This window comes from Chenopodium quinoa, unplaced genomic scaffold, assembly GCF_001683475.1.
Source record: "Chenopodium quinoa cultivar QQ74 unplaced genomic scaffold, ASM168347v1, whole genome shotgun sequence".
In the NCBI taxonomy this organism is placed as follows: Eukaryota; Viridiplantae; Streptophyta; class Magnoliopsida; order Caryophyllales; family Amaranthaceae; genus Chenopodium; species Chenopodium quinoa.
Window position 1 is genome coordinate 2120429 of NW_018744128.1, and position 27653 is coordinate 2148081.

Below are 27653 nucleotides of genomic sequence, written 5' to 3' on the forward strand. Positions count from 1 at the left end.
ATTATTATTATGAAGATCATTTTGTTGTTAACATTTCAGAATTTAGACATTGTATTTGCAGTTATTGAGGTAATGAAGTGACAATGAGATTCTTCAACAATTTAGTGAACATCCACTAAATTATGAATGCATTATAATAACGAAAGATATCAACGCAAGATTTTTGGGGAAAAGGAATCAAATGTGATGAAAATCTAATTATGCAATGATAAAAGTTGTTTTCACAAGTCATATTCTTCAGGAAATAATAAAATGTAATTTAAGACCCAAATAATTAAGCACCCGTATAAATGTATAATACTCCGTATATCATTAGCAATCGAAACAGCAATAAAAACGTGAAAACGAAACCGAAACGAGAAAGAAAATGTGAAATGTACCAAGAACGAAACGTTTGAAGCCTTCAAACTCGCAGAGTATCATTTTTTGTGTACCTATGTAAGCTTATTAAATTAAGCCAACTTGATTACAAAAATGTCAATGATATACACTACAAGACTTGAAATTGAATGGTATATTCATCACAGAAATAAGATACGAACTGAATTCCCTCCGACCAAATCTATTCAATCGACCTACAAACCATACAACCGGCCTCACAACTCCAAAATATTCGGTGAAATAATTTACAGTTGGTGTATATCCCTCATTGTCTCTCATGTCACAATATTTACCGTATACAATTAGCTGCAACTATCAATTGAAAGCGAGCAGGTAATTTGTCATACCAAACATCCTTTGAATCCCTTTCTTAGCATTGTTTCATCCAAATCGCGTCCAATAAAAACCAGTTTGTTTATCCTCGTTTCATCCGGAGTCCATGTTTTTCCCGGGCAACCATCTAACATAGTGTGAACACCCTGAAGAACCACCACCATCAACCAAAGGTTCAACAATTGTGCAACGATGACCAAAAACTAAAAATAGAGGAAGAAATTTATGGTCAAATACCTGTAGAACATAGCGCTCATCAGATCCGTTGACTGATAAGACTCCCTTGTATCTGTACAAGTCTTCTCCCTTTTCCTCGATCAGTCTTTCGAGCCAATCGTCAAGCTAATCACAAGGAAGCTCAATTTTAAACACTGAGATGGATAAATTGGCACTAAGGTTCTGATCAATGAACAACACTAAAATGGTTGTTTTATGCTTTGAAAAGTTGAAATTTAACTTGGCCACCTATCTCAAGATAAAATCCACTAATAAACACTGATTACTCATTACTTTATCATTATGTATGAGTAATCAATCCCTCATTAACAATTACCAAATTAAGAAGAGAGCATAACTAGTTACCTCATCAAGATCAATAGTTCCTTCTGAAACAATGCTCACACTAGACACAGCAGAATCATGAGTATGATCATGATGATGATGACCCTGGTGATGCTCTGTTACAGTCAACAAAACAGAGGAAAATTAGAGGAGCAATTACTATTTTACTTGTAGATCATCCATAGCAGTAGTAAGATGAAACTGCGGAAGTAAATATAGCACAAGAGAATTATATATATGAAAAAAAAAAAAAATCCATAAATTTACTCTGAGTTCCTTAGGCTTAGAAAGTTGAAAACTTAACATTATATCCATCACTATGTGTGCTTTGCTGTACCATAATTCCTCATGTAATTCCAATACAACTTCTATGTCTCTTACTATGTTCAACACTTCATTTCAACCGAAGTGCCCTTGATTATTGACAGAGTGACAATCTTGCATGGGTATGGACACTTGACCCCTCATACACAACTGTATATGTTAAAAAATACTCCTAAAATGGCTTGATTTGACACCTGGACACATACTTATGTCCAACCTTAGTCGTGAAGCTTACTAACATAGTACAATCAATCAATCAAACAAAGCCTTAGTCCCATAAGTGGGGTCGGCTACATAAACCCTTACTAACATAGTACGGAGTACAACTAATGTTAATTTGCAATACAAATCTATGCAACAGGCTAGGCTTTCAACAACTTTGAATGTTAATGTTTCCAAAATCAAATCATGGATCAGCAGTCACCACCAATGATTTTTACCAGAAACCAAGGATATCATGTGGCTCATGCCAACAAAAGATCTCTGCAAGCCTTGCAGAGTAGTGCAAGCTACAGATTATACCACACTAAAAATCACCAATGAGCAGAGTAAACAAACTTTCATAAATATTTACCACATATCATGCATTCATGCTACAGATACATCAATTATTAAAATTGGAAAGAAGCAGTGATGTAAGATAAATGTTAACTAATAGTAGAGGCGAAAGTTGTTAATCTACCATAGTAAAGGCAGCAACAAATACCACCTTCCAGCATTAGAATCTTATGCAGAGAGAGTAATGACCAAAACATTGATAAATGAATGAAAAACAAATAAGTTCCTCACCATGTCCCTTTTTATGTTCATGACTAGCACAATGTGAATCATCTGATCGGACAGCAGATTCAACCCTGCAAATTCCAAGACGGAAATAATATCACGTTGCTTGCTCCAAAATGACAATTAATTATCATACTTAACTAATCCTCAATGAGCATAACATAGAAAGAGACAAAATATTGAAGTTGCATCTGAGTAACTGTAGTTACAACCAGCACTAGAAAGTCTCAACTCTCAAAGTATGACTCATAAATCATAAGGGTCACAGACTGCAAACAAAACCTGACCTGTCAAGATCATATCCACCTACTCCTAGAACAAAGTCGATGTCAACAGCTCCATATTTTGCGTGCTGTATTTGTGCCATTCCATTTATATGCTGCAGAAGAGACAAAGAATACAATAGATAGAGTGAGTTCATCTCAATATAAGATTCCTACAAAGGGCATTAACTATTTAACTGTATAGCCTTCATGGCTTTGAAACAATATCCTCACCAGTTAATCCTGAAGGAAATGTGACATAATCGAACCAAGTACTGATTTAATTCAAAGTGTCAAAAATATAACAGTTATAAAATCTAAAAAACAGAAGCTTTTCCCTAGACCAGTCTTATTTCATTGCAATGCAACACAGCACAACAGCAATTAAGAACTCTGACTCTAATGAAATTAAGAACTTCCTAACTTCCTCAAAACTTCCAGAATATCAACAGAAAGTATTTTGAGGTGTGACAATCTTGCATTATCTCTGCATAATGCTAGCCAATATTGCAAAATCCTTGGAACCATGAGTATGAAGCAATGGTGACACACTGACACTACTAAAGAGGACAACAAGAAAGAAATGTTCTCTCACTACTGTACAAAATTTTCAAATAAGAAGACTAATGAGAAATCAGAGTAGAAAGCCTACCTTGATTTTCTTTGTCAACACTTCCAAGTCAGCCTCGGAAACCAAATCAGTCTGCAAAGTCATTACAATTATGATAAATGAGTACTGCAGCACAAGGATATAAACCTTTCATTGTCAAAGCAATAAATAAAGTTATAGAATAGTTGCTGAACAAGTAGCAAAGCTTCACAAAGTACCTTATTTATGATAATCCGGTCTGCATAAGCAACTTGTTCTACAGACTCATTCACAACAAATCTTGGTTTAACTTCATTCAAATGTCTTGTGGCATGTTTAGAATCTACCATCGTTACAACACCATCTAGTTTTACATAACGTGAGACCATCTCATCACTGCAAAATGTCTCAATTACTGGACCCGGTTTTGCAAGACCTGATTGAGAAATGTAAGCCATAAAGGTCAGCAGTTAAATATTAATGACTTTGCAATCTAGGAAACTGAAAATTTTGATGATCAATCACAGGAAGCATGCTGCTACTTTTTTCCTCTAACCCCACCTAATAAGGTAAAAAGACAGAAATACCTGAATAAATCTCTGTGAAAGCCACAGAAAATTATCTATTTAGATAAGAAAAACAAAGAGTAAATGATATGGGTTGACAAATAGAAGACCAGAATAAATTCTTCAGTAGGAGCAGTTGTGTCCTAAGAGGCTAAGAGTTCCTTAGACAACATAGGTTCTTAATTTAACAAAAGAATTTATGTCATAATTCATATTAAGAAAATCATTATCACATTGGAATTTCCTTTCCCTTTTCCAACCCTGTGAATACAATTGTCACCTTAGAGCTGTCAAAAACTGACTCGACCCGAGAACCCAACCTGAACCGGCAAATGATCTAAACCCAACCTGTACCCGGACAATGGGGTGAAACTAATGACCTGTAACCTGACCTGAATCTGACCTGATGTTAACCGACAACCGATTTGGTCCAATACTTTTTGACCTGAACCCGAACCTGAGAGTAACCGTCAACCGATTTAATCCGACCCGACAACAATCTGAACCAGAACTAGTACCCGACCCAATTAAAACTTGTACCCGAGTCATGGAAGGTTTAACAAAATTTATATGCCTTTTGTTCAACTTACTGGTACAAATCTGTAAACCAACAATCGATTCAGTTTGTATACCTTTAGTTCTCTATTACTCATATATAGGTTTAATAAAATCTTGATAATGCTGATCAAATTATGGAAGGCGTAATTATATAGGTTCAACTTGAGCAAATCGATATTTATTGGAATTGAAATTGAACCAAAACCAACCTCAACACTAACTCGAACCCGAATGTACCATCTATTAACCCACTCAAATCTGACACACACACAACCCGAACCTGAAATTGAATCTGATCTGAATTTGACTCAAATTGAACCCGAGGACCCGACCTTAACCGACAATGATCTGAATCCATTATGTACTTGAACAATGGGGTGGATTATAGCCTTCAATTTTGCCATTTTTTCCGCCACCGGACCCAAAAACCTCAAATTTTCCATAAAAAGCATGAATTATAGCCTTCAATTTTGTAATTTTTGACCTTTTTTGACCGGAAATAAAATTGGCGAGATGTTTATTATGGTCCCTAATACCTTTCGGAAGTCCAATTAGGTCGGTGGAACCATACAATATGTCCTTAAACGGTCATTTTACCCGTTCGCAACTTGCATCGATTTTGTAAACTCAAACCTACCACGGACGTTTATAACAACATATAATGATCATATAAGGTTTCAAACGGCATTATATGATCCCGAGATGTATCCCTTAGAGTCTCACTTAGGGTCTCAAGGCTTTTCGCCACCAAGCCCCTAAACCTCAAAATTACCTCAAAAACATGGATTATAGACTTCAATTTTGTAATTTTTTTAACCTTTTTTCCCCAAATAAAAATTGCTGAGATGTTTACCATGGTCCCTAATATCCTTTGGGAGTCCAATTGAGTCGGTGAAACCATTCAATATGCCCTTAAACGGTCATTTTACCCGTTCACAACTTGTAGTAATTTCGCCAACTCAAGCCTACCACGTACGTTTATAACAATATATAATGATCATATATGGTTTTAAACAGCAATATATGACACCGAAATGTATACATTAGGGTCTCAAGGCTATTCGCCACCGAGCCCCGAAACCTCAAAGTTTCCTCAAACAACGTGGATTATAGCCTTCAATTTTGTAATTTTTTAACCTCTTTGCTGAGATGTTTACCGTGGTCTCTTATATCCTCCGGGAGTCCAATTAGGTAGGTGGAACCGTCCAATATGTCCTCAAACGGTTATTTTACCCGTTCGCAACTTGCACCGATTTCGTAAACTCAAGCCTACCACGGACGTTTATGACAACATATGATGATCATATAAGGTTTCAAACGGCATTATATGACCCCGAGATGTATCCCTTAGTGTCTCAAGCCTTTTCACCACCGGGCCCCTAAACCTCAAAATTACCTCCTCAATTTTTTAAATTTTTAACCTCTTTTCGCCCGAAAATAAAGATTGTCGAGATGTTTACCATGATCTCTAATATTCTCCGGGAGTCCAATTGGGTCAGTGGAACCATCCGATATGCCTTTAAACGGTCATTTTACCCGTTCACAACTTTTAGTGATTTCGTAAACTCAAGTCTACCACGTACGTTTATGACAACATATAATGATCATATATGGTTGCAAACGACATTATATAACCCCGAGATATATCCCCTAGGGTCTCAAAATGTTTCGCCACCACCGGTACCGAAACCTCAAAATTTCCTCAAAAAACGTAGATATAAGCTTCAATAGTGTAATCTTTTGACCTTTTTTCGCCCGAAAATAAAAATTGTCGACATGTTTTCCATGGTCCCTAATACCCTCCGGGAGTCCAATTGGGTCGATGTAACCATCCAATATGCCCATATAATGATCATATATGGTTTCAAATGGCATTATATGACCACAAGATGTGTCCTTTAGGGTCTCAGGGCTTTTCACCACTAGGCCCCGAAACCTCAAAATTTCCTAAAAAGCGTGGATAAGCCTTCAATTTTGTAATTCTTTGACCCTTTTTTCCCCCGAAAAAAATAATTGTCGAGATATTTACCACGGTACCTAATACCCTTTGGGAGTCCAATTTATTCATTGGAACCACCCAATATGCCCTTAAACGGTCATTTTACTCGTTCACTACTTGTAGTGATTTCATAAACTCAAGTCTACCACGTACGTAAATGACAACAAATAATGATCATATATGCTTTCAAACGGCATTATATGACCCCGAGATGTATCCCTAAGTGTCTCAAGGGTTTTCGTCACCAGGCCCCAAAACCTCAAAATTTCCTAAAAACCGTGGATTATAGCGTTCAATTTTGTAATTTTTTAACCTTTGCCAGAAAACTAAAATTGTCGAGATGTTTACCATGGTCCCTTATATCCTGAGGGAGTCCAATTGGGTAGGTGGAACAATCCAATATGTCATGAAACGGTCATTTAACCCATTCATAACTTGCACCGATTTCGTAAACTCAAGTTTACCAAAGACATTTATGACAACATATAATGATCATATATGGTTTCAAACGTCAACATATGACCCCAAGATATATCCCCTAGGGTCTCAACACTTTTCTCCATCGGGCCCCGAAACCTCAAAAAGCGTGCATTATAGCCTTCAATTTTGCAATTTTTTGACCTTCGTTCGCTCGGAAATAAAAATTTCCAAGATGTTTACCATGGTCTCTTATACCCTCTATGAGTCCAATTGGGTCGGTGGAACCATCCAACATGCCCTTTAACAGTCATTTCACTCGTTCACAACTTGTTGTGATTTCGTAAACTCAAGCCTACCACGACGTTTATGACAACATATAATGATAATACATGGTTTCAAACGTCATTATAAGCCACCGAGATATATTTCCTAGAGTCTCAACACATTTCGCTACCGGGCCCCGAAACCTCAAAATTTCCTCAAAAAGCATGGATAATAGCCTTCAATTTTGTAATTTTTTTTGACCTTTTTTCACCCGAAAATAAAAGTTGCTCAGTTGTTTACCATGGTCCTTAATACTCTCTGGGAGTCCATTTGGGTTGGTGGAACCATCCAATGTCATTTAACAGTCATTTTACCCGTCCACAACTTGTGATTTCGTAAACTCAAGTCTACCACGGATGTTTATGACAACATATAATGATCATATATGGATTCAAACGAATATATACCTCGAGATATATCTCCTAGGGTCTCAACGGTTTTCGCCACCAGGTCTCGAAACCTCAAAATTTCCTCAAACAACGTGGATTATAGCCTTCAATTTTGTAATTTTTTGACCTTTTTTCACTCGGAAATTAAAATTGCCGACATGTTTACCACGGTCCCTAATACTCTCTAGGAGTCCAATTGGGTCAGTAGAACTATCCAATATGCCCTTTTACAGTCATTTTACCCGTTGAGAACTTGTTGTGATTTCGTAAACTCAAGCCTACCACGGACATTTATGACAACATATAATGATCATATATAATTTCAAACATCAATACATGACCTCGAGATATATCTCCTAGGGTCTCAACACTTTTCTCCACCGGGTCCCGAAACCTCAAAATTTCCTAAAAAGCGTAGATTATATAGCCTTCAAGTTTGTAATTTTTTGAGCTTTTTTCGCTCGGAAATAAAAATTGTCAATATGTTTACCATGGTCTCTTATACCCTCCAGGAGTCCAATTGGGTAGGTAGAACCACCCAATATATCAAGAAACGGTCATTTTACTTGATCGCAACTTGCACCGATTTCGTAAATTCAAGCCTACCACGGACGTTTATGACAACATATAATGATCATATATGATTTCAAACGACATTATAAAACATCGAGATATATCCCCTAGAGTTTCAACACGTTTCACTACTGGGCCCTAAAACCTCAAAATTTCCTCAAAAGCGTGGATTGTAGTCTTCAATTTTGTAATTTTTTTTTACCTTTTTCCACTCGGAAATAATAATTGCGAGATGCTAACCATAGTCCCTAATGCTCTCTAGGAATCCAATTGGGTCGGTGGATCCATCCAATATGCCCTGTAACGGTCATTTTACCCGTTCACAACTTGTGGTGATTTCGTAAACTCAAGCCTACCACGGACGTTTATGACCACATATAATGATCATATATGGTTTCAAACGACATTGTAAGATACCGATATATATCCCCTAGAGTCTCAACACGTTTCGCTACCGGTCCCCGAAACCTCAAAATTTTCTCAAAAAACGTGGATTATAGCCTTCAATATTGTAATTTTTTTTTTACCTTTTTCACTTGGAAATAAAATTGCCGAGATGTTTACCATGATCCCTAATACTCTCTAGGAGTCCAATTAGGTCGGTGGAACCATCCAATATGCCCTTTAACGGTCATTTTTACCCGTTCATAACTTGTGGTGATTTCGTAAACTCAAGCCTACTACGGACGTTTATGACAACATATAATGATTATATATGGTTTCAAACGGTATAATAAGACACCGAGATATATCCCCTAGAGTCTCAACACGTTTCGCTACCGGGTCCTGAAATCTCAAAATTTCCTCAAAAAGCGTGGATTATAACCTTCAATTTTGTAATTTTTTGACCTTTTTTCACCCGTAAATAAAAATTGTAGAGATGTTTACCATGGTCCCTTATACTCTCTGAGAGTCCAATTGGGTCGGTGAAACAATCCAATATGCCCTTTAACGGTCATTTACCTGATCAAATCTTGTTATGATTTCGTAAACTCAAGCCTACTACGGACGTTTATGACAACATATAATGATTATATATGGTTTCAAACGTCAATATATGACCTCGAGATATATCTCCTAGGGTTTCAACGGTTTCGCCACTAGATACCGAAACCTCAAAACTTCCTTAAAAAGCGTGGATTTATAACCTTTAATTTTGTAATTTTTTGACCTTTTTTCACTTAGAAAAAAAATTTGTTGAGATGTTTACCATGATCCCTAATACTCCCTGGGAGTTGGGTCGGTAGAACTATCCAATATGTCCTTTGACAATCATTTTACCCGTTCACAACTTGTTGTGATTTGTAACTCAAGTCTACCACGGACGTTTATGACAACATATAATGATCATATATGTTTTCAAACGGCATTATATGACACCGAGATATATCCCTAAGGTCTCAACACCTTTCGCTACTAGGTCCCGAAACCTCAAAATTTCCTCAAAAAACGTGGATTAAAGCCTTCAAGTTTGTACTCCCTCCGTCCCCGACAAAACGACCCTTTTGGGGTTGATTTCGCGTGTATTAATAAAGTTAAATAAAAAGAAGTAAAAGTACATTGGAAAGATAAATTTATACGGGGTTTACAAAAAAGCAAAGAGAGATAGTAATAAAATTATATAGAAAAACAAAATTTTATATGGGAAAGCTAATTTTGCACAAATATTGTTGCAAATTGGTGTGTATTTTAATGCTAATGGGTCATTCTTTTTGGGACTAAAATTAGCCCAAATGGGTCGTTCTTTCGGGGACGGAGGGAATACTTTTATTTGACCTTTTTTCGCTCGAAAATAAAAATTGTCGAGACGTTTACTGTTTCGGGGTTTTCTGATGTCCTGCGGGAGAGTTACAATTCCGAGACTGGAACCGGACGCCTGTACCTGCAAAACAAACGGATGCTCCGGATGATTGGAGATCCGCCTCCGACGGTCAAGTTAGTACTTGATTAAGGAGTAATTAATGCGGAAATTAAAGTGATTGGGTCTCTCTAGGTGAGAGTGTTTAATGTGTGTAATCTGCGTTTTTAGTGTAATCTCCCTTAATGAGGATTAAGGGAGGTATTTATAACCTCGGGAAACGTGCCAATCTAGGTTTAGGTTAACCTTGGGCTGATTGGGCTTCCCTCGGAAGTTGGGCCTAGGTGACCGGTTATCCCAGGTGTCATGGGAAGGACACGTGTCGTGTCGTAATTGGTCCATAGTGGACGGATCATTGCTTGACACGTGGCAGGCTCCTATTGGCCCATGTGACGGACACATGGCGGAACCTGATTGGTCCACTTGTCAGATGGTGATTGGTGGGGAAAAATCCCCTAATCATTTACCATGGTCCCTTATCCCCTCCGGGAGTCCAATTGGTTAGGTGGAACAATCCTATATGTCAAGTTTGTGTCATTTTACCCGTTCGCAACTTGCAACGATTACGTGAATTCAAGTCTACCACGGACGTTTATGACAGCATATAATGATCATATATGGTTTCAAACGGCATTATATGACACCGAGATATATCCCTAAGGTCTCAAGACTTTTCGCCATTAGGCCCCGAAACCTCAAAATTTCCTCAAAAAGTGTGGATTATAGCCTTCAATTTTATAATTTTTTTTACCTTTTTTCGCTTGGAAATAAAAACTGCCTAACTGTTTACCATGGTCCGTAATACTCTCTAGGAGTCCAATTGGGTCGGTGGAATCATCCAATATGTTCTTTAACGGTCATTTTACCTGTTCACAACTTGTAAAGATTTCGTAAACTCAAGCCTACCACGGACGTTTATGACAACATATAATGATCATATATGGTTTCAAAAAGCATTATAAGACACCGAGATATATCCCCTAGAGTCACAACACGTTTCGCTACCGAGCCCCGAAACCTCAAAATTTCCTCAAAAAGCGTGGATTGTAGCCTTCAATTTTGTAATTTTTTGACCTTTTTCACTCGAAAATAAAAATTACTGAGATGCTTACTATAGTCTTTAATACTCTCTAGGAGTCCAATTGGGTCTGGGGAACCATCCAATATGTCCTTTAACGGTAATTTTACCCGTTCACAACTTGTAGTGATTTCGTAAACTCAAGCCTACCACGGACGTTTATGACATGATCATATATGGTTTCAAACGTCAATATATGACCTCGAGATATATCCCCTAGGGTCTCAACGGTTTTCGCCACCGGGTCTCGAAACCTAAAAATTTCCTCAAAAATCGTGGATTTTAACCTTTAATTTTGTAATTTTTTTTTGACCTTTTTTCACTCGGAAATAAAAATTGTCGAGATGTTTACCATGGTCCCTAACACTCTCTGGGAGTCCAATTGGGTCGGTAGAACTATCCAATATGCCCTTTGACGGTCATTTTACCATTTCACAACTGCCTGCCCTTTTCTGGACCCATCTTTGCCCTTTATACAAAGTCCGACTGTATCTGTGTCTATGCAGAGCATGATGGCCAGAACAAAAAAGACTGCCAGGATCTCAAACTCAGACAGCTCCTCCCACAGGGTGCCGATTAGTGAAACATCTGACCAGGCGCCAGATGTGGAAGTGAAACAAAGCGGCTTGAAAGCCGGCAGTTCTGAGGGAGGAGTCAAAGTGACCCCTTCCCATTTTACAGTTGACAATTCTACATTCTCTCCTGCTCCTTTTAAAGGAGAGGAGGCGGGCCCCTCCGGGAGAGGGGAAGAGTCGTCCTCTTCGGACTCGTCAGAGGACGATTCCGAGTCTAGCTCTTCTGGCCATGCTCCCTGGACACAGAAGAGAAAAACAGTCGCCTACAAGAGGCGAGGCTTTCTCACGCAGTTGAGAAGGGGGACGATTGGGCGGAGCCATCCGCCTCTCACCGAGAGCAAAATACCCCCTACTACTGCACGGTACCTCGGGGCCGGATCACGGCCATGCAAGAGAAAGTGCAGAGCTTTATCGCAAACCACACAATGGGCCCCGGCTTTTTAGTGTTCGTGCCGGATCCAGAAGACACAGTCGTATGGCCGGCTGGTACCAGTTATGATGGCGCCTGCTTTGGCTGCTACGAGGCGGCCATCAAGGCTGGGCTTCGCTTCCCACTACATCCAGCTGTTCAGCGGATCTTGGATGGGTATGAGTTGGGGTTATGGCAGTTAGCCCCGAACTCCTGGGTCAACTTACTCGGCTATGTGGCCGGGTGCGAACTGCACGGGGTGGAGCCGAGCTTCGAGGCTTTCGCCCACATGAACTACCTCAGCCGGACCCCTAAGGCAGGCGGTACCGGCTGGTATCAATTGACGAGCCACAGGGGCTACCTCATGACGAGAGGTAAAGCAAACAAATGGAAGGACTGGCGGAGCACCTTCCTCATCATTGAGAGTTCAGACACAGAGCTGAACAAGCGCTTCAACAGGTGGAACAGGAATCCGCCCCTTCTTGCAGGCGGCCGCAGCATGCCGCCTGTTCCCCCCAAGGCTAAGAAAGAGATCCTAGATAAAGGACTCTTCAAAGTAGAGTCGAAGGTGAACTCTACTTCAGGGTACGAGAGCAAGTACCCCTGCACTGCGTCCCGAGCTTCAAATGGCTCTACGACGAGTACTTTTTGGCCGCCTGTGGCCCCAGCAGTCGGTGCTCAAGAGGTAGCCGGCCTGTCGAATACTCTGCTGTTCCGTGCATTTCTTGTTATGACTTTTATTAACTTTGCTATTTGTTTTTGCAGCGGACGCCATGAGCAAAATTACCGCCTCCAAGACTGCGGCGGCCATGTTGCGGGCCTCCATCATGCAACAGTCTTCAACCGACTCCCCCAACAAGGGGGCACCCTTGGTGGGCTTTGAACCTTTCACCCTCTTTTTGGAGTTGTGTTTATGCATATACTGACTCTTTTCTTCTTTTTTAGACGGGCGCTCCAAGAGCTTCTTCTTCCCAACAGCCGGACCCCAAGGCCCGGAGGACGACTGTTGCGAGCTCTCCTGGTTCTGCCAGAAAACATGCGGCGGCTGAGAAACAGCCGGCCACTTCTTCTAAAACTCCAGCTGGGCCACCTAGAAGTATGAAATTGTCCTTGTAAATTTTAGACTTGCTCCCTTCTTTACTAGGTCTAATCCGTTTGTTTATGCTTGATGCAGCCGGCCCTCAGGAGCCTGACTTGGTCGAGGTGGCCAAGTCTATGATCAAGGCCGTTCCTCCAGCTGAAAGGGAGGCGGTCAGGGGTGTCGGCACCCTTGACCTAGACGGGATTGCAGGGGTCCTTGCTGAGGTATACTTAGCATATTTTTGAGTATTTGAATTCCAGGACGCCTGTTTTCTTTTTGTTTGGAAACTGACGCCTGTTCCCCTTTTTACTTAGGCCCGGCTCCGAGTGAACGGCCTTCGCAAGCCGCTTGACCGGAAGAACAAAGAGGTAAAGGCTACAAAAGCTATGGCCGCCTCTGACTGTGATAAGGCAATGTTTCAAATTGCCCAAAATGAAGTTCTGACCATTGATATTCTTTATTATCAGGCGCAGGCTACCGCCGCTATCCGGGCTCAGTTAGAGGCGGCACAGAAGAGGAATAGCGAGCTGGAGGCGACCATCAACAACCTCAAGGCCGAGCTGAGACCTCTTCGCCAAAAGATGTCCTCATACGAAACCTTGGAGAAATCCTTGGCGAGCGTAAAGGAACGCCTGGTGACCCAGGAGAAGAGTCTTACTCAGGAGCTCTCGGAAAAGGCCGAGCAAGAAAACAAAGAGCTGGTCCAGGAGATGATGGAAGACTCTGCTCAAATCCAGCGCATGACTTGGGGCCGCCTCTTCCCCAATGCCGACTTTGCCTCATGGGAAAAAACGTACCGCCAATGTTCTGATAGATATAATCAAGAGATCCTGCGAGGCGTTGGAGGAGGAGGAGCAGCCGGTAGTGGCGCTTGTGCCGCTTGGGGGTAATGCATCAAAGAAGGATGCAGCTGAAGCCGAGTCCAGCAAGAAGAGTGCTGACGAGGCGGCAGCTGCTAATATTGAAGATCTGCCCCCTTCTTAAGCTTTATGTCTTCTTTCCACGGCCTGCGTGCCGTTTGTTTGTATTTACTCGGCCAGGGGGCCGGGGCTCTGAATATTTTGCCGGTCTTTAATGATCGGCTTCTTTTTAATGAATATTTTTGTTTTGCTTCAAATTTGTTTAAGTATTGAATATTCTGATATCCAATTGTACACTTTACCGACTGTTTTACATGGCCAATAGTTGCAGACAGGTACGGATAGTTAGTCACGCCGCCTATGCCCCTGGACGACTGGTCGTCTGTTTACAGGCTAGACGATCAGTCGGCCATTTATCCAATTGGTATTCGAACCATTTTAAAGACTGGATCCCCTTTAGGCAGGCGGTTCTGTCATATAAAATTAACCAAGTAGGAAAGTGGTTTCCTACTTGTCATGTTTTTAGGCTAGAGACTTTAGGCCGTCTAGGCCGACTGTTCCCCGCCATATTTAATCTAGTGTGAGCCGGTGCTGTATGAACACCTTTTTAGTTTCATACTAAATTTTTAAGGAGTGACCAAGTAAACATGATTGTTACCTAGTCGCCAAGTAACTGAGTAGTAGAGGTATCAAGCGGTGGGTACCGGTTGTTCCCCTTTATTCGCCAATGTTTGTTGGCTTTTAACTCATAGGTTGTTAACCTAGCAAGAGTAGTGGTTGAGAGTCCCTGTTTGCTAAAAACAGGCGGACGACTCATACCTTTTAGGCTCCATACTAAGTTTGAGAGAGTGACTATGAGTTAACTTTGGTGTTACTCAGTCGCCGTCATTCCTGCTTGAGTAGTAAAGGTACCAGGCGGCGGAGGCCGGCTGAACCTTTTGATTCGCCAATGTTTGTTGGCTATTAACTCAAGAGGTACCCCCTGCATTTATCCCAAGTAATACAGGCGGTCATCTGACTCAGATGTCAACTGCTACCACTGGTTTGGTTAGTGATAGAGTTATCCTTGTCTCAAAAACGGCTACGTGGTTGCCCTTGGGGACAGTCGTATAGGTGTCGTGTAATTAGTTTATAGAGCAATGTTCCACCCAAATGGGAGCTGCTCTCCGCGACGAATTTCATCCGGAGGGATGCCGCTAGACGCTTGCTATGATGTTGGGACAGGTCGTATTAGTTTTGAAGATTGGATCAGTTGGCTTGGCGCCTGGTCTGATCATTCGGCCTGTGGCCTTGGTTAGTTCTTGGTGAACGTAGGTGCTAAGTAAAAGGAGGGTAGCCGCCTGTTTAGGCGCCAGGCCCTGATCATTTTTAGTTAAGTATAAGAGGGGTGGCTGTGTGTTTGGAACCAGTCGGCCCTCTTCTATGGAGAGTAGCCGACTATATGTCCAGACGGCATGCCCCTATGGTGATAGAGTAAAATATTCAATGGAGAGTAGCCGACTGTAAAGGTACAGGCGGCATTCCCCTCTGAAGATAGAGTAAAATACTCAATGGAGAGTAGCCGACTGTAAAGGTACAGACGGCATGCCCCTCTGAAGATAGAGTAAAATACTCAATGGAGAGTAGCCGACTGTAAATGTATAGGCGGCCTACCCCTCTTAAGTAAGAATAAAAATTAAACATGGAGAGTAGCCGACTGTTTGTCAGCAGGCATGCCCCTCTTAAGTAAGAATAAAAACTGAGTATGGAGAGTAGCCGACTGTTTGTTAGTAGGCGTGCCCCTCTTAGTACAAAATTGAATATTAAGTATGCAAACTTTTATTAAGTAGCCCTTGACTATTTACATCATTCAAAAGAAATATTTCTTAAGATTATCTACATTCCAAGTTCGAGGCAACGGTTGTCCGTCTGGTGTTCCCAGACGGTAGGTACCGTCCCTGACCTCTTCACAGATTCGGTAGGGTCCTTCCCAGTTCGGAGTTAGTTTGCCAGACTCATTAGCCCTACCAACTGCTTCCATTTTTCTAAGTACAAAGTCCCCCACTTTGAGTGGACGCCTGTGTACTTTTTTGTTGTATGATCTAGTCATTCTCAGGCGGTAAATTTCATGGCGCAAGACAGCATTGCCCCTCCTTTCAGGAAGTGAGTCTAATGCCAGGCGCATGGCTTCCCAGTTTGCCTCTTCGTCATATAGCATTACTCGAAGAGTCGGCTCGTAGTGTTCTATTGGAAGAACAGCTTCCGCACCATAAGTTAGGAGGAATGGAGTTTCTCCAGTCGCCCCTTTTTCAGTCGTCCTAATGGCCCAGAGAACATGTGGTAATTCATCCGCCCATAGGCCGCCTGCTCGTTCAATCTTTTTCTTGAGACCGCCTGAGATGATTTTATTAAAGGCTTCTACCTGGCCTTTTGCTTGTGGACGGCCGACAGATGCAAAGTAGTGTGCAATTCCTTGGTCACCCAACCAGCTTTTGAGAACAGACGTCTCAAATTGGGGACCATTATCAAAAACCATAGACATGGGAACCCCGAACCGAGTGATGACATTTTTCCAAATGAATGAAATTACATCCTTCGTCTTGATTCCCTTTACAGCCTCCGCCTCTACCCATTTAGTGAAGTAGTCGACGGCAACAAGTATGTACCTCCTTCCGCCTGTAGCAGGCATATATGGACCCAGAATATTCATGCCCCACTTAGCAAACGGTAGTGGGCTATGAATGGTAGTGAGGTCAGTAGCCGGACGGTGAATTAGTTTGCCAAACCTTTGGCACTTGTCACATTTTTTCACCATCACCATCGCATCTGCTTCTAAAGTAGGCCAAAAGTAGCCCTGCCGCCTTGCCCGTTGAGCAAGCGTCCTACCGCCTATATGGGAAGCACAGTAACCAGAGTGAAGATCGTCCAGTATCTCTCGCCCCTTTTCTGGAGTAACACACTTTAAGAAGGGTTGAAGGTACCCCCTTTTGTGAAGTTCTCCCTTTATTATTTCAAAACTGGTTGCTCGTTTTTTCAGTGCTGCCGCCTGTTAATGATCATCCGGCAGGGTACCATTTGTTAGATATGCCCTGATTGGATCCATCCAGGTTGAGCTTCTGTCTAAGATTCCAATAGGTTCTTCCTCAATGCTTCTCCTCTCCATTACTTCCCAAAAAACAGTTCGAGGAGTATCACAGGAGGCGGATGATGCAAATTTTGAAAGTGCATCCGCCTGGTTGTTTTCTGATCTCGGCACTTGGGTCAGATGGAAATCCTCAAGGGAGCCGACTGCTTGTCGGACCGCCTGTAAATACTTGATCATGGCCGGATGGGTTGCTTCGTATTCGCCATTGTACTGACTCACTATCAATTGTGAATCGGAACAGGCGTCTATTTTTCTTGCTCCTGCCGCCTTGCACATGCGGATTCCGGCTAGTAAAGCTTCATATTCTGCCTCATTGTTTGAGGCCTGAAAACTGAAGCGTAAAGCATACTCGTACCTGTCGCCCTCTGGCGACTGACATATGACTCCTGCTCCACAACCATTTGAAGTAGAGCTTCCATCCACATATACCTTCCAGACTTGGTCTGTAACTTGAGAGTCCGGAGGACGAGTCATCTCAACAATAAAGTCAGCAAAGGCTTGCCCCTTCACTGCTTTTCTAGGCTCGAAGGTAACTTCGAGGCTCTGTATTTCTATGGCCCATTTGATCATTCGGCCTGACGACCATGATGGTCAGTGGCCGCTTGATAGGTTGGTCTGTATACACGACGACTGCATGTGCCAAAAAGTAGGGCTTCAATTTTTTAACAGCCATGAAGAGTGCAAGACCAAATTTCTCCACTAAGGGATACCTCAACTCGGCATTTTTCAGTACATGACTGACAAAGTAGACCAGGAGCTGACAGCCGTCTCTTTCAGCAAGGAGAACAGCGCTTAACACATGATCAGAGACGGCCAGGTACATGTAGAGTACTTCTTTGGGCAAAGGGCTGACCAGCCTCGGCAAGGAATGCAAGTGAACTTTCAATTTCTGGAAGGCCGCCTCAGCATCCGGCCCCCATTCAAACCTTGCCTTTTTCTTAATTGCCTGGAAAAAGTATAGGCATTTGTCGCCTGATCGGCTTAGAAATCTTCCCAAGGCCGCCAGACAACCTGTTAACTTCTGAACCTCTCGGATGGTACGAGGCGACTGCATGTCAATGACCGCCTGCACCTTCTCAGGGTTCGCCTCTATTCCTCTCTGATTGATAAGGAATCCGAGAAATTTCCCAGACTCAACTCCAAAGACACATTTCTTGGGATTGAGCATGACATGGTGCTGCCTGAGTGTGGCGAAAGTTTCTCGGAGGTCCGACAGATGATCTTTCTGAAGTTTAGACTTGACAATCATATCATCAATATATGCCTCGACATTTCTCCCAATTTGATCCAAGAACACAGTGTTTATCATTCGCTGGAAAGTGGTCGGGGCATTCTTAAGACCAAACGGCATGACCGTGTAACAGTATAACCCCTGATCAGTGACGAAGGCCGTCTTCTCCTGATCTTTCTTCCATAAAGGAATTTGATGGAAACCAGAGTAGGCGTCCATAAAGCTCATCAAAGCATGGCCGGCTGTTGAGTCGACCAGGTTATCAATTTTAGGCAGAGGGTAACTGTCTTTGGGGCACGCCTTGTTTAAGTCTGTGTAGTCTACACACATTCGCCAGGTGCCATTCGGCTTTTTAACAAGCACCACATTTGCAACCCAGTCTGGGAAGTAACATTGCCGAATGAACCCTGCATCAAGTAATTTTTTAACTTCGGCGGCTGCCGCCTGACTTCTTTCTTCGCCATGGTTCCGCTTCTTCTGCCGTACCGGCTTCTTTTTCGGATCCACGGCCAGTTTATGTACCGCCAGATCAGGACTAATGTCTGGCATTTCATGGACTTCAAATGCAAAGATGTCCTTGTATTCTTTCAATAGTTTGTGAAAGTCGTCACCTAGGTCCCTTAGAGAAGTCGTCCCAACCTTGATTGTTCTGTCAGGACGCGAGTCATCTAACATCAGGTCCGTATGCTCACCAGCTGGCTGAGGGCGGAATTCATCCGACCGCTCCTCTGCCAATGATTGCTATTTTCTGTCTTTTCTTGCGGCCCCTGTCTGGGATGCCTTTCTCTTCTTGCCGCCTGCTTCTTGAACAGGCGCACTCTCCTTGACATTGTCAAGGTCTATTTTTCCACCGCTCGACCCAGTGACCATAACAGTGGGCTTGACATCCGAGAGATAGCACTCTCGGGCCATCCTCTGATCTCCCCTTAGGGACCCGACTGTTCCATTATCCCTCTCAAACTTGAGCAACATAAGAGATGGGATTATAACAGCCTTGGAATTATTCAGGGTTGGTCGTCCCAGAATCATGTTGTAGGCCGAGAGTTCTTCTACTACCAGGAACCGGACTACCATGTGTCGTCCTTCCCCTTTTTCGCCCCGGCGGATGGGTAAATCCACTCGTCCCACTGGGTGGACGACTCCTCCTCCAAACCCTACTAAAGGGTGGGATGCCGGATGTATGCAATCAGTCTGATATTTTAGTTTCGACAGACATTTGCTACTGATGAGATCTGAGGAGCTTCCGATATCTATGAGGATTCGGCCAACTCTCTGGTTAGCCACTTTACATTCAATAACGATAGGGTCGTCATGCGGCCCTCTTACCTCTCCTAGATCTTCTTCAGTGATGACAATCTCAAGAAATGAATATTTGGAGGGCCGTTCTTGGTGAACGGAATTTACATCTAACCGTCTGATATTGTCTTTGTTGCCCCTAATAGTGGGGCCGCCTCCTGAGAAGCCGCCTGCAATGGTGTAGACGACTGCATCATCTGTATCGGAGCTGTCGGCCTGTTGATTCTTTTTGGTCGACTGCTTTTTTGAGGAAGTGTTCCCCGTAGATTTCTTGACATAAGTGTCAAGATCACCTTGCTCAGGCGGTCCAGATACCGCATGAGACTGATGCATTCATTGGTGTGATGACCAACATCTTCATGATAATCACAGAATTTTTCTTGGTTCCGATTGTTTGCAGAACCCTTCATGGGGACCGGCTTCTCAATTGAGATCCGTCCCTTGATTTCCTTTAGGATAAATTGGCTATCCTTGTTAAACACATACTTTGGGGAGTATGGTTTGAATTCTTTTTTCTTCTTCTGGGACGGCTGTTTAGAGGAATCAGTTGCCCAGACCTCTTTTCTCTTCTCGTCTTTGTTTGACGACTGCTTCTGTCGTCCTTCTCTTTTGTCGGACCTTTTCCCGTCTGACTGTTTTACCGTACTACAAAGATCAGTCGCCTGTATATAGGCTTCCGCTTCAATCAAGGCCTCTTGAAGAGTCGCCACCCTCTTTCGGACCAAATCAAATTTGAAGGTCGACCCGTCTTTGAGACCTCTGAAAAAGTCAGTATAGGCTACTTCATCCGGTAACCCTTGAATCTGTATTCTCATCAGGTTAAACCGCCTGATGTAAGAACGAAGCCCCTCCTTCTCGCCCTGCTGAATTGTTCCTAAATCAAGGGTCGTCTTCTTCGCAGGGATGTTCATGGCGAAGTTGGAGGTGAATAAGTAAGCAAGCGTCTTGAAGTTATTTACACAACCAGTCTGCAGGTTGCCGAACCATTGTTGTGCGATTCCTTTGAGAGTCGCTGGGAAACACTTGCACCAAGTGGGATCATCCAACCCTTGAAGGTCATCAGGTTGGTGAATGCCATCAGATGGTCTTCTGGGTTAGTAGTGCCGTCATAGGCGCCTACTAATACATTTTTCACTTTGGCCGGCTGAGCGGCTTCAGTAATTTCCTTGGAGAAGGCCGACGGCTGTTCACCAAGTCTAAGCAACCGTAGCTGCCAGTCCATAGGTTGGACATTTTTTGCTGCATGTCCACCAAACGGAGGTGGCTGTAAAAAATACTGTTGTTGCGGTACAAACGGTAAGTTTGGTACCGCCTGGTCGCTATGAAAGCCGGACTGACGGGAGGTGCCGCCTGACTGACTCTCATGATACGACTGAGTATGCCTCATCGAGGTATTTCGCAGACTGTCTTGGAAGTTTGAAGTAGAGGCCGACTCTGACAATCGGTCACTCTTCTTCTGCTCTAGCAGTAGCCGAGCGTCTGTGTATGTTTTCCTCGACCCGTCCGCCTGAATATGACGAACAGGTTTCCTATTTCCTGGAGTAGGAAAACGGTATTTTGTGAAATCAAGGGCAGGTGGCTCCCACTTCCTAGATTTAGGATGAGGGGTCGCCTCTCGCCCTTGAACTGGTTTCCTCTTCCGTGAAGTAGAGGGTTTCTTAGCCGACTGCTCCTTGTCCAGAGCAGGCGGCTTCTTGTTGATCAACTCTTGAATTTCTCCCTTGAAGTCCCTCATGAAGGTCATGACTTCGTTCCTTGTGATGGGAGCAGACCCATCAGTCGGCTGCTGCCGAATAGGCGGTGCGCCTGCTGGCTCGCTTCCAGTTTGAAGATGTTCCCGTTCCCTCCTTTCGGTATGACGGGCACGTCGGGCCCTTAGGGTCCCGTCTGAAGCTGTGTGAGCTTCAACTTCAAATTCATTCTCAGTATCGTGGTCCGACTGAACTAGAGGGTCGTCCAGGGGACGTCTCTCTTCAGGAGCCGGTACAAACGTGGATGCCATCTCAGAAGTACTCTCCCCACAGACGGCGCCAAGATGTTTCGGGGTTTTCTGATGTCCTGCGGGAGAGTTACAATTCCGAGACTGGAACCGGACGCCTGTACCTGCAAAACAAACGGATGCTCCGGATGATTGGAGATCCGCCTCCGACGGTCAAGTTAGTACTTGATTAAGGAGTAATTAATGCGGAAATTAAAGTGATTGGGTCTCTCTAGGTGAGAGTGTTTAATGTGTGTAATCTGCGTTTTTAGTGTAATCTCCCTTAATGAGGATTAAGGGAGGTATTTATAACCTCGGGAAACGTGCCAATCTAGGTTTAGGTTAACCTTGGGCTGATTGGGCTTCCCTCGGAAGTTGGGCCTAGGTGACCGGTTATCCCAGGTGTCATGGGAAGGACACGTGTCGTGTCGTAATTGGTCCATAGTGGACGGATCATTGCTTGACACGTGGCAGGCTCCTATTGGCCCATGTGACGGACACATGGCGGAACCTGATTGGTCCACTTGTCAGATGGTGATTGGTGGGGAAAAATCCCCTAATCATTTACCATGGTCCCTTATCCCCTCCGGGAGTCCAATTGGTTAGGTGGAACAATCCTATATGTCAAGTTTGTGTCATTTTACCCGTTCGCAACTTGCAACGATTACGTGAATTCAAGTCTACCACGGACGTTTATGACAGCATATAATGATCATATATGGTTTCAAACGGCATTATATGACACCGAGATATATCCCTAAGGTCTCAAGACTTTTCGCCATTAGGCCCCGAAACCTCAAAATTTCCTCAAAAAGTGTGGATTATAGCCTTCAATTTTATAATTTTTTTTACCTTTTTTCGCTTGGAAATAAAAACTGCCTAACTGTTTACCATGGTCCGTAATACTCTCTAGGAGTCCAATTGGGTCGGTGGAATCATCCAATATGTTCTTTAACGGTCATTTTACCTGTTCACAACTTGTAAAGATTTCGTAAACTCAAGCCTACCACGGACGTTTATGACAACATATAATGATCATATATGGTTTCAAAAAGCATTATAAGACACCGAGATATATCCCCTAGAGTCACAACACGTTTCGCTACCGAGCCCCGAAACCTCAAAATTTCCTCAAAAAGCGTGGATTGTAGCCTTCAATTTTGTAATTTTTTGACCTTTTTCACTCGAAAATGAAAATAAAAATTACTGAGATGCTTACTATAGTCTTTAATACTCTCTAGGAGTCCAATTGGGTCTGGGGAACCATCCAATATGTCCTTTAACGGTAATTTTACCCGTTCACAACTTGTAGTGATTTCGTAAACTCAAGCCTACCACGGACGTTTATGACATGATCATATATGGTTTCAAACGTCAATATATGACCTCGAGATATATCCCCTAGGGTCTCAACGGTTTTCGCCACCGGGTCTCGAAACCTAAAAATTTCCTCAAAAATCGTGGATTTTAACCTTTAATTTTGTAATTTTTTTTTGACCTTTTTTCACTCGGAAATAAAAATTGTCGAGATGTTTACCATGGTCCCTAACACTCTCTGGGAGTCCAATTGGGTCGGTAGAACTATCCAATATGCCCTTTGACGGTCATTTTACCATTTCACAACTTGTTGTGATTTCGTAAATTCAAACCTACCACGAACGTTTATGACAACATATAATGATCATATGTGGTTTCAAACGGCATTATATGACACAGAGATATATCCCTAAGGTCTCAACACTTTTCGTCATCGGACCCGAAACCTCAAAATTTCCTCAAAAAACGTGGATTATATCATTTAATTTTGTAATTTTTTTTACCTTTTTTCGCTTGGAAATAAAAATTGCCTAACTGTTTACCATGGTCCCTAATACTCTCTGGGAGTCCTCATCCAATATGTCCTGTAACGGTCATTTTACCCGTTTACAACTTGTAGTGATTTCGTAAACTCAAGCCTACCACATACGTTTATGACAACGTATAATGATCATATATGGTTTCAAACGGCATTATAAGACAGTGAGATATATCCCCTAGAGTCTCTAACACTTTTCGTTACCGGGCTCCGAAACTTCAAAATTTCCTCAAAATGCGTGGATTATAGCCTTTAATTTTGTAATTTTTTGACCTTTTTTTCGCTCAGAAATAAAAATTGCCAAGATGTATACCATGGTCTCTTATACCCTCCGGGAGTCCAATTGGGTAGGTGGAACCATCCATATTGTCCTGCAACGGTCATTTTACCCGTTCGCAACTTGCACCTATTTCATAAACTCAGGCCTATCACGGACGTTTATGACAACATATAATGATTATATATATGGTTTCAAACGGCATTATATGACCCCGTGTATTATCCCTTTGGGGTCTCAAGGCTTTTCGCCACCGGGCCCAAAACCTCAAAAATTTCCTTAAAGAACGTGGATTATAGCCTTCAATTTTGTAATTTTTTTACCTTTTTTCGTCCAGAAATAAAAATTGTTGAAATGTTTATCATGGTCTCTTATACCCTCCGGGTGTCCAAATGGGTTGGTGGAACCATCCAATATGCCCTAAAACGTCATTTTACCCGTTTACAACTAGTAGTGATTTCGCAAACTCAAGCCTACCACGTACGTTTATGACAACATATAATGATGATCATATATGGTTTCAAACGACATTATATGACCCCAAGATATATCCCCTAGGGTCTCAACACTTTTTGCTTGCCACTGGGCCCCAAAACCTCAAAATTTCCTCTAAAAGTGTTGATTATTAGAGATGTCAAAAACTTATCCGACCAAATGACCCGGCCTTAACTGACAATCTGAAGAGAGCCTGTCCTCGAACAATGTGGTAAAACTAGTGACCAGTAACCCGACCCATCTTAACCGAAAACCGATTTGATCTAATACTTTATGACCTGAACCCGAACCTGCCTCCGACGTGATAGTATCCGTTAACCGATTTAATCCGAACCCGAACTAGTACCCGACCTAATTAAAACATGAACTCAAGTCATGGAAGGTTTAATAAATTTTATTCATCTTTTATTCAACTTATATACATACGGGTATAATTATGTAAACCCTCAATTCGATTTAATAAAATCTTTTGTTCAACTTATATACCTTTTGTTCTCTACTACTCGTCCATAGGTTTAATAAAATCTTGATGATGCTTAATCAAATTATGGAAGGAGTAATTATATAGTTCAACTTAGCCATATCGATATTTATTAGATTTGAACTTGAACCAAAACCCGACTCAACATTAACCCGAACCCGAATGTACCATCTTGTTAACCCATCCAAACTAGAGGTGATCAAAAATCGGGTCGGGCAGTGCCTTAACACAATTTCTCGTGTCCAAATTAGGGAAAAAGTAGCGGGCTTGTCGGGCCAAAACGGACTTTGCGGGCTTTTTCGAGTCGGGTTCAGGCTTTTTAACTAAAATTGCATTTTATGCTTGCCCAAACCCGCCCCATTTTAGGGCCGGATCGGGCCGGGCTAGCGGGCTTGGCCAATGTTGATCACCTCTAATCCAAACCCGAATCAACACACTCGAACCTGAAATTGAACCTAATCTGATTTTAACTCGAATTGAACCCGACTTATAACCGAAAAAGGTGAACGACCCGTTATAACTTGAACTGAAATTTACCCGACTTGACCCTGATGTGAAATTAGATTGACTCAACATAACCTGATCTTGATTTAACCCGAGACCCAAACCCGACTTGAATACCCGAATTGACAGCTCTACATGACCTTCAATATATTGACTTTAAAACTTAGCCCTACTTGTCCCACTACATAGACCTTAGAAGTTAGCATAGCATCACAATCCATTGTTAATGCCTAATGGCATGATTCATATAGTTCCACTTTCTAAATATACGGAACTAAATTTGATTAGATTTAACTTCAGCTCAGTGACAAAAGGTGGGAATAGACTAACTATTATGGAGTACATATTTATTTAAATCATAAGAGATACTTAAGGAAATCAATCATATTTGTTGAGATGCGGGCTGAAGCAAATAAGATAATGTAAAAAACATGGCAAGAAGTACCTGTAGTCTCAATGATTATGTGATCGAATTTGTCTCGCCTCTCCTTAACTAGTTCCAGCAGCATTTTCACAAGATCGCCACGTACAGTACAACACAAACAGCCATTATTGACCATAACGATGTCATCTTCATTAGAAGACGAGTGACTAGCAACCAAAGAACCATCAATGTCTACCTCCCCAAACTGGATACACAAAAAAAAGAGTTAGCTAACAGAACACTGCGGCGATCAGTTTTTCAGATGAGAGCATATGTGCCACTGTGGTCATTTGTAAGAATCACGGAATACTACGTAGCAACAATCCTCTATAATTTAACAAAGGGAACAAAGTTTCAAACATTATTAATGAAACTGTTACAGCTTCTTATAAAAAAAAATTGCCCAAAGAGATGGATACAAGGAATATCCAGGGAAATGACAAGTCAATAGATAAATGTAGCAATTCCTGCATAACATGAATGCTCTCTAGGTCATTGCAATATTAGTCCATTTAAAAAATTGTTAAGAGTAAACTGCACTAGTGATTCTTTTACATTTATTCAGTACTCTAGTTTTGATGAAAGGTAAAAAGGAGTTTGCATAGTATATACCTAGATACATCTACTAAGCTTGATATCATTTTGGCTACTTATCATCGAAACTTCTCTCTTCATATTTCAGTCTTCTCAGTTAATACTAGCCAAATGTTTAAAATTGCCGTCGTAATAGAATAAGTGCAAGGGCTATATACTCACCGTGTGCTGTATAGTCTTATGAAAGCATAAATCAAAAGATACTCAATGGTATCCAAATACATATGGCCTTTGCTTCCTGTTGTCATTATTGTTGCAATTACTTCTAATATAGGTTGGTTATCTATTGTATCATTGTTGCTTCAATCAATTCTAATATTAGTTGATATAGTCACTTGGAGGCCGAATCACTGTGAAAGTAACTCAAAAAACGGTAACTAATTCTAAATGCAGGTTTTTGTAGTATAAGAGTACACAACTATTAGAACCATCTATTAGCACAAGAGGCATATATTTTCATACCTCATTTTCGATGACAGCGATGCGCTTCCCATGCTCAGCTGTTAGAATGTGATTCAGCAAAGTAGTCTGCCAAAATAACACCAAGCAAGACAATCTTATAAACATATGAAATAACAGCAACATTCCCAAATAATTGTAGAAACTTGCACTCCAAATTCAAAACCAACAACTTAAATTACAATATAATCACAATAATTATAATCAAAATTAAATGTCCATGCTTTTTTACCTTGACAACGCTCAAAATCAAAAGATATAAAAAAAATCACAAATTTAATTCAACCCAGAATACTTGAGCCTCTAAAAATAACATAATTAGGCAAATGATCAAGCAACTATATAACTATGAAGTGGGTAATCTTATATTATACAAAATTAACAAATAAATATTAGATACAGAAGAGAGATATATATACCTTGCCAGAGCCAAGAAAGCCAGTGATAATAGTAGCAGGGACGCGAGAATCAGCCCCAAAAACGGCATTTTGGATATTATAATCAGGGAATGTTGACAAATTCCTTGAGTTTTTTCTGGGATTTCTGTAAAATACATTTTCAAACAATGAAGTGTGAATATACCTGAGAAATTGGCATGAAAATGGAGTTTGAAAAGAAGGGGTTTTGGTTAAAGGGTTAAAGAATTGGGAAGAGGTGATGATTTTTGTTGCAGTGGCTCTGTAAAACATGTAATTAGCCGCCATTGTTAACTGATTTTCGAAGAAATTTTGGGGGAAAAATTCAAATTTGAGAGTTGGAAGTAGTAGTAAAGTGTTGGGGCTTAAACCCTAGAGAGAGAAGTTGGGAAGAGTAGAGAGAGAAAAGGGTTTAAGGTTTAGGCTCCCTTCTAGTTGAGCTCTAGGCTCTAGCCCTTTAACCCTTTTAAGGGAGTCTTGTATGATTAATATGTAGTATTTTTAACCATCGGACTTTTTAAGCCGGGTAAAAAAAAAACCAGCATAGGTACGTTTTATGCACTTTGTATATGTTATTTTTTCAATTTTTGTAATT

The 27653-nt window shown here is 41.7% G+C and overlaps 1 protein-coding gene across 1 annotated transcript; it reads right to left on the minus strand.

Moving 5' to 3' along the window:
* Positions 1–361: 361 nt before the first annotated feature.
* Positions 362–27653, minus strand: LOC110692820 (uncharacterized GTP-binding protein YjiA-like). Its single transcript, XM_021869899.1, has 10 exons — positions 27062–27653; positions 26646–26711; positions 25611–25794; positions 3474–3670; positions 3298–3348; positions 2670–2761; positions 2389–2453; positions 1297–1391; positions 952–1056; positions 362–860 (listed from the first exon to the last, which is right to left on the minus strand). Exons 1-10 carry the CDS (start codon positions 27344–27346, stop codon positions 723–725), a joined length of 1278 nt encoding a protein of 425 aa, XP_021725591.1. The 5' UTR covers positions 27347–27653; the 3' UTR covers positions 362–722.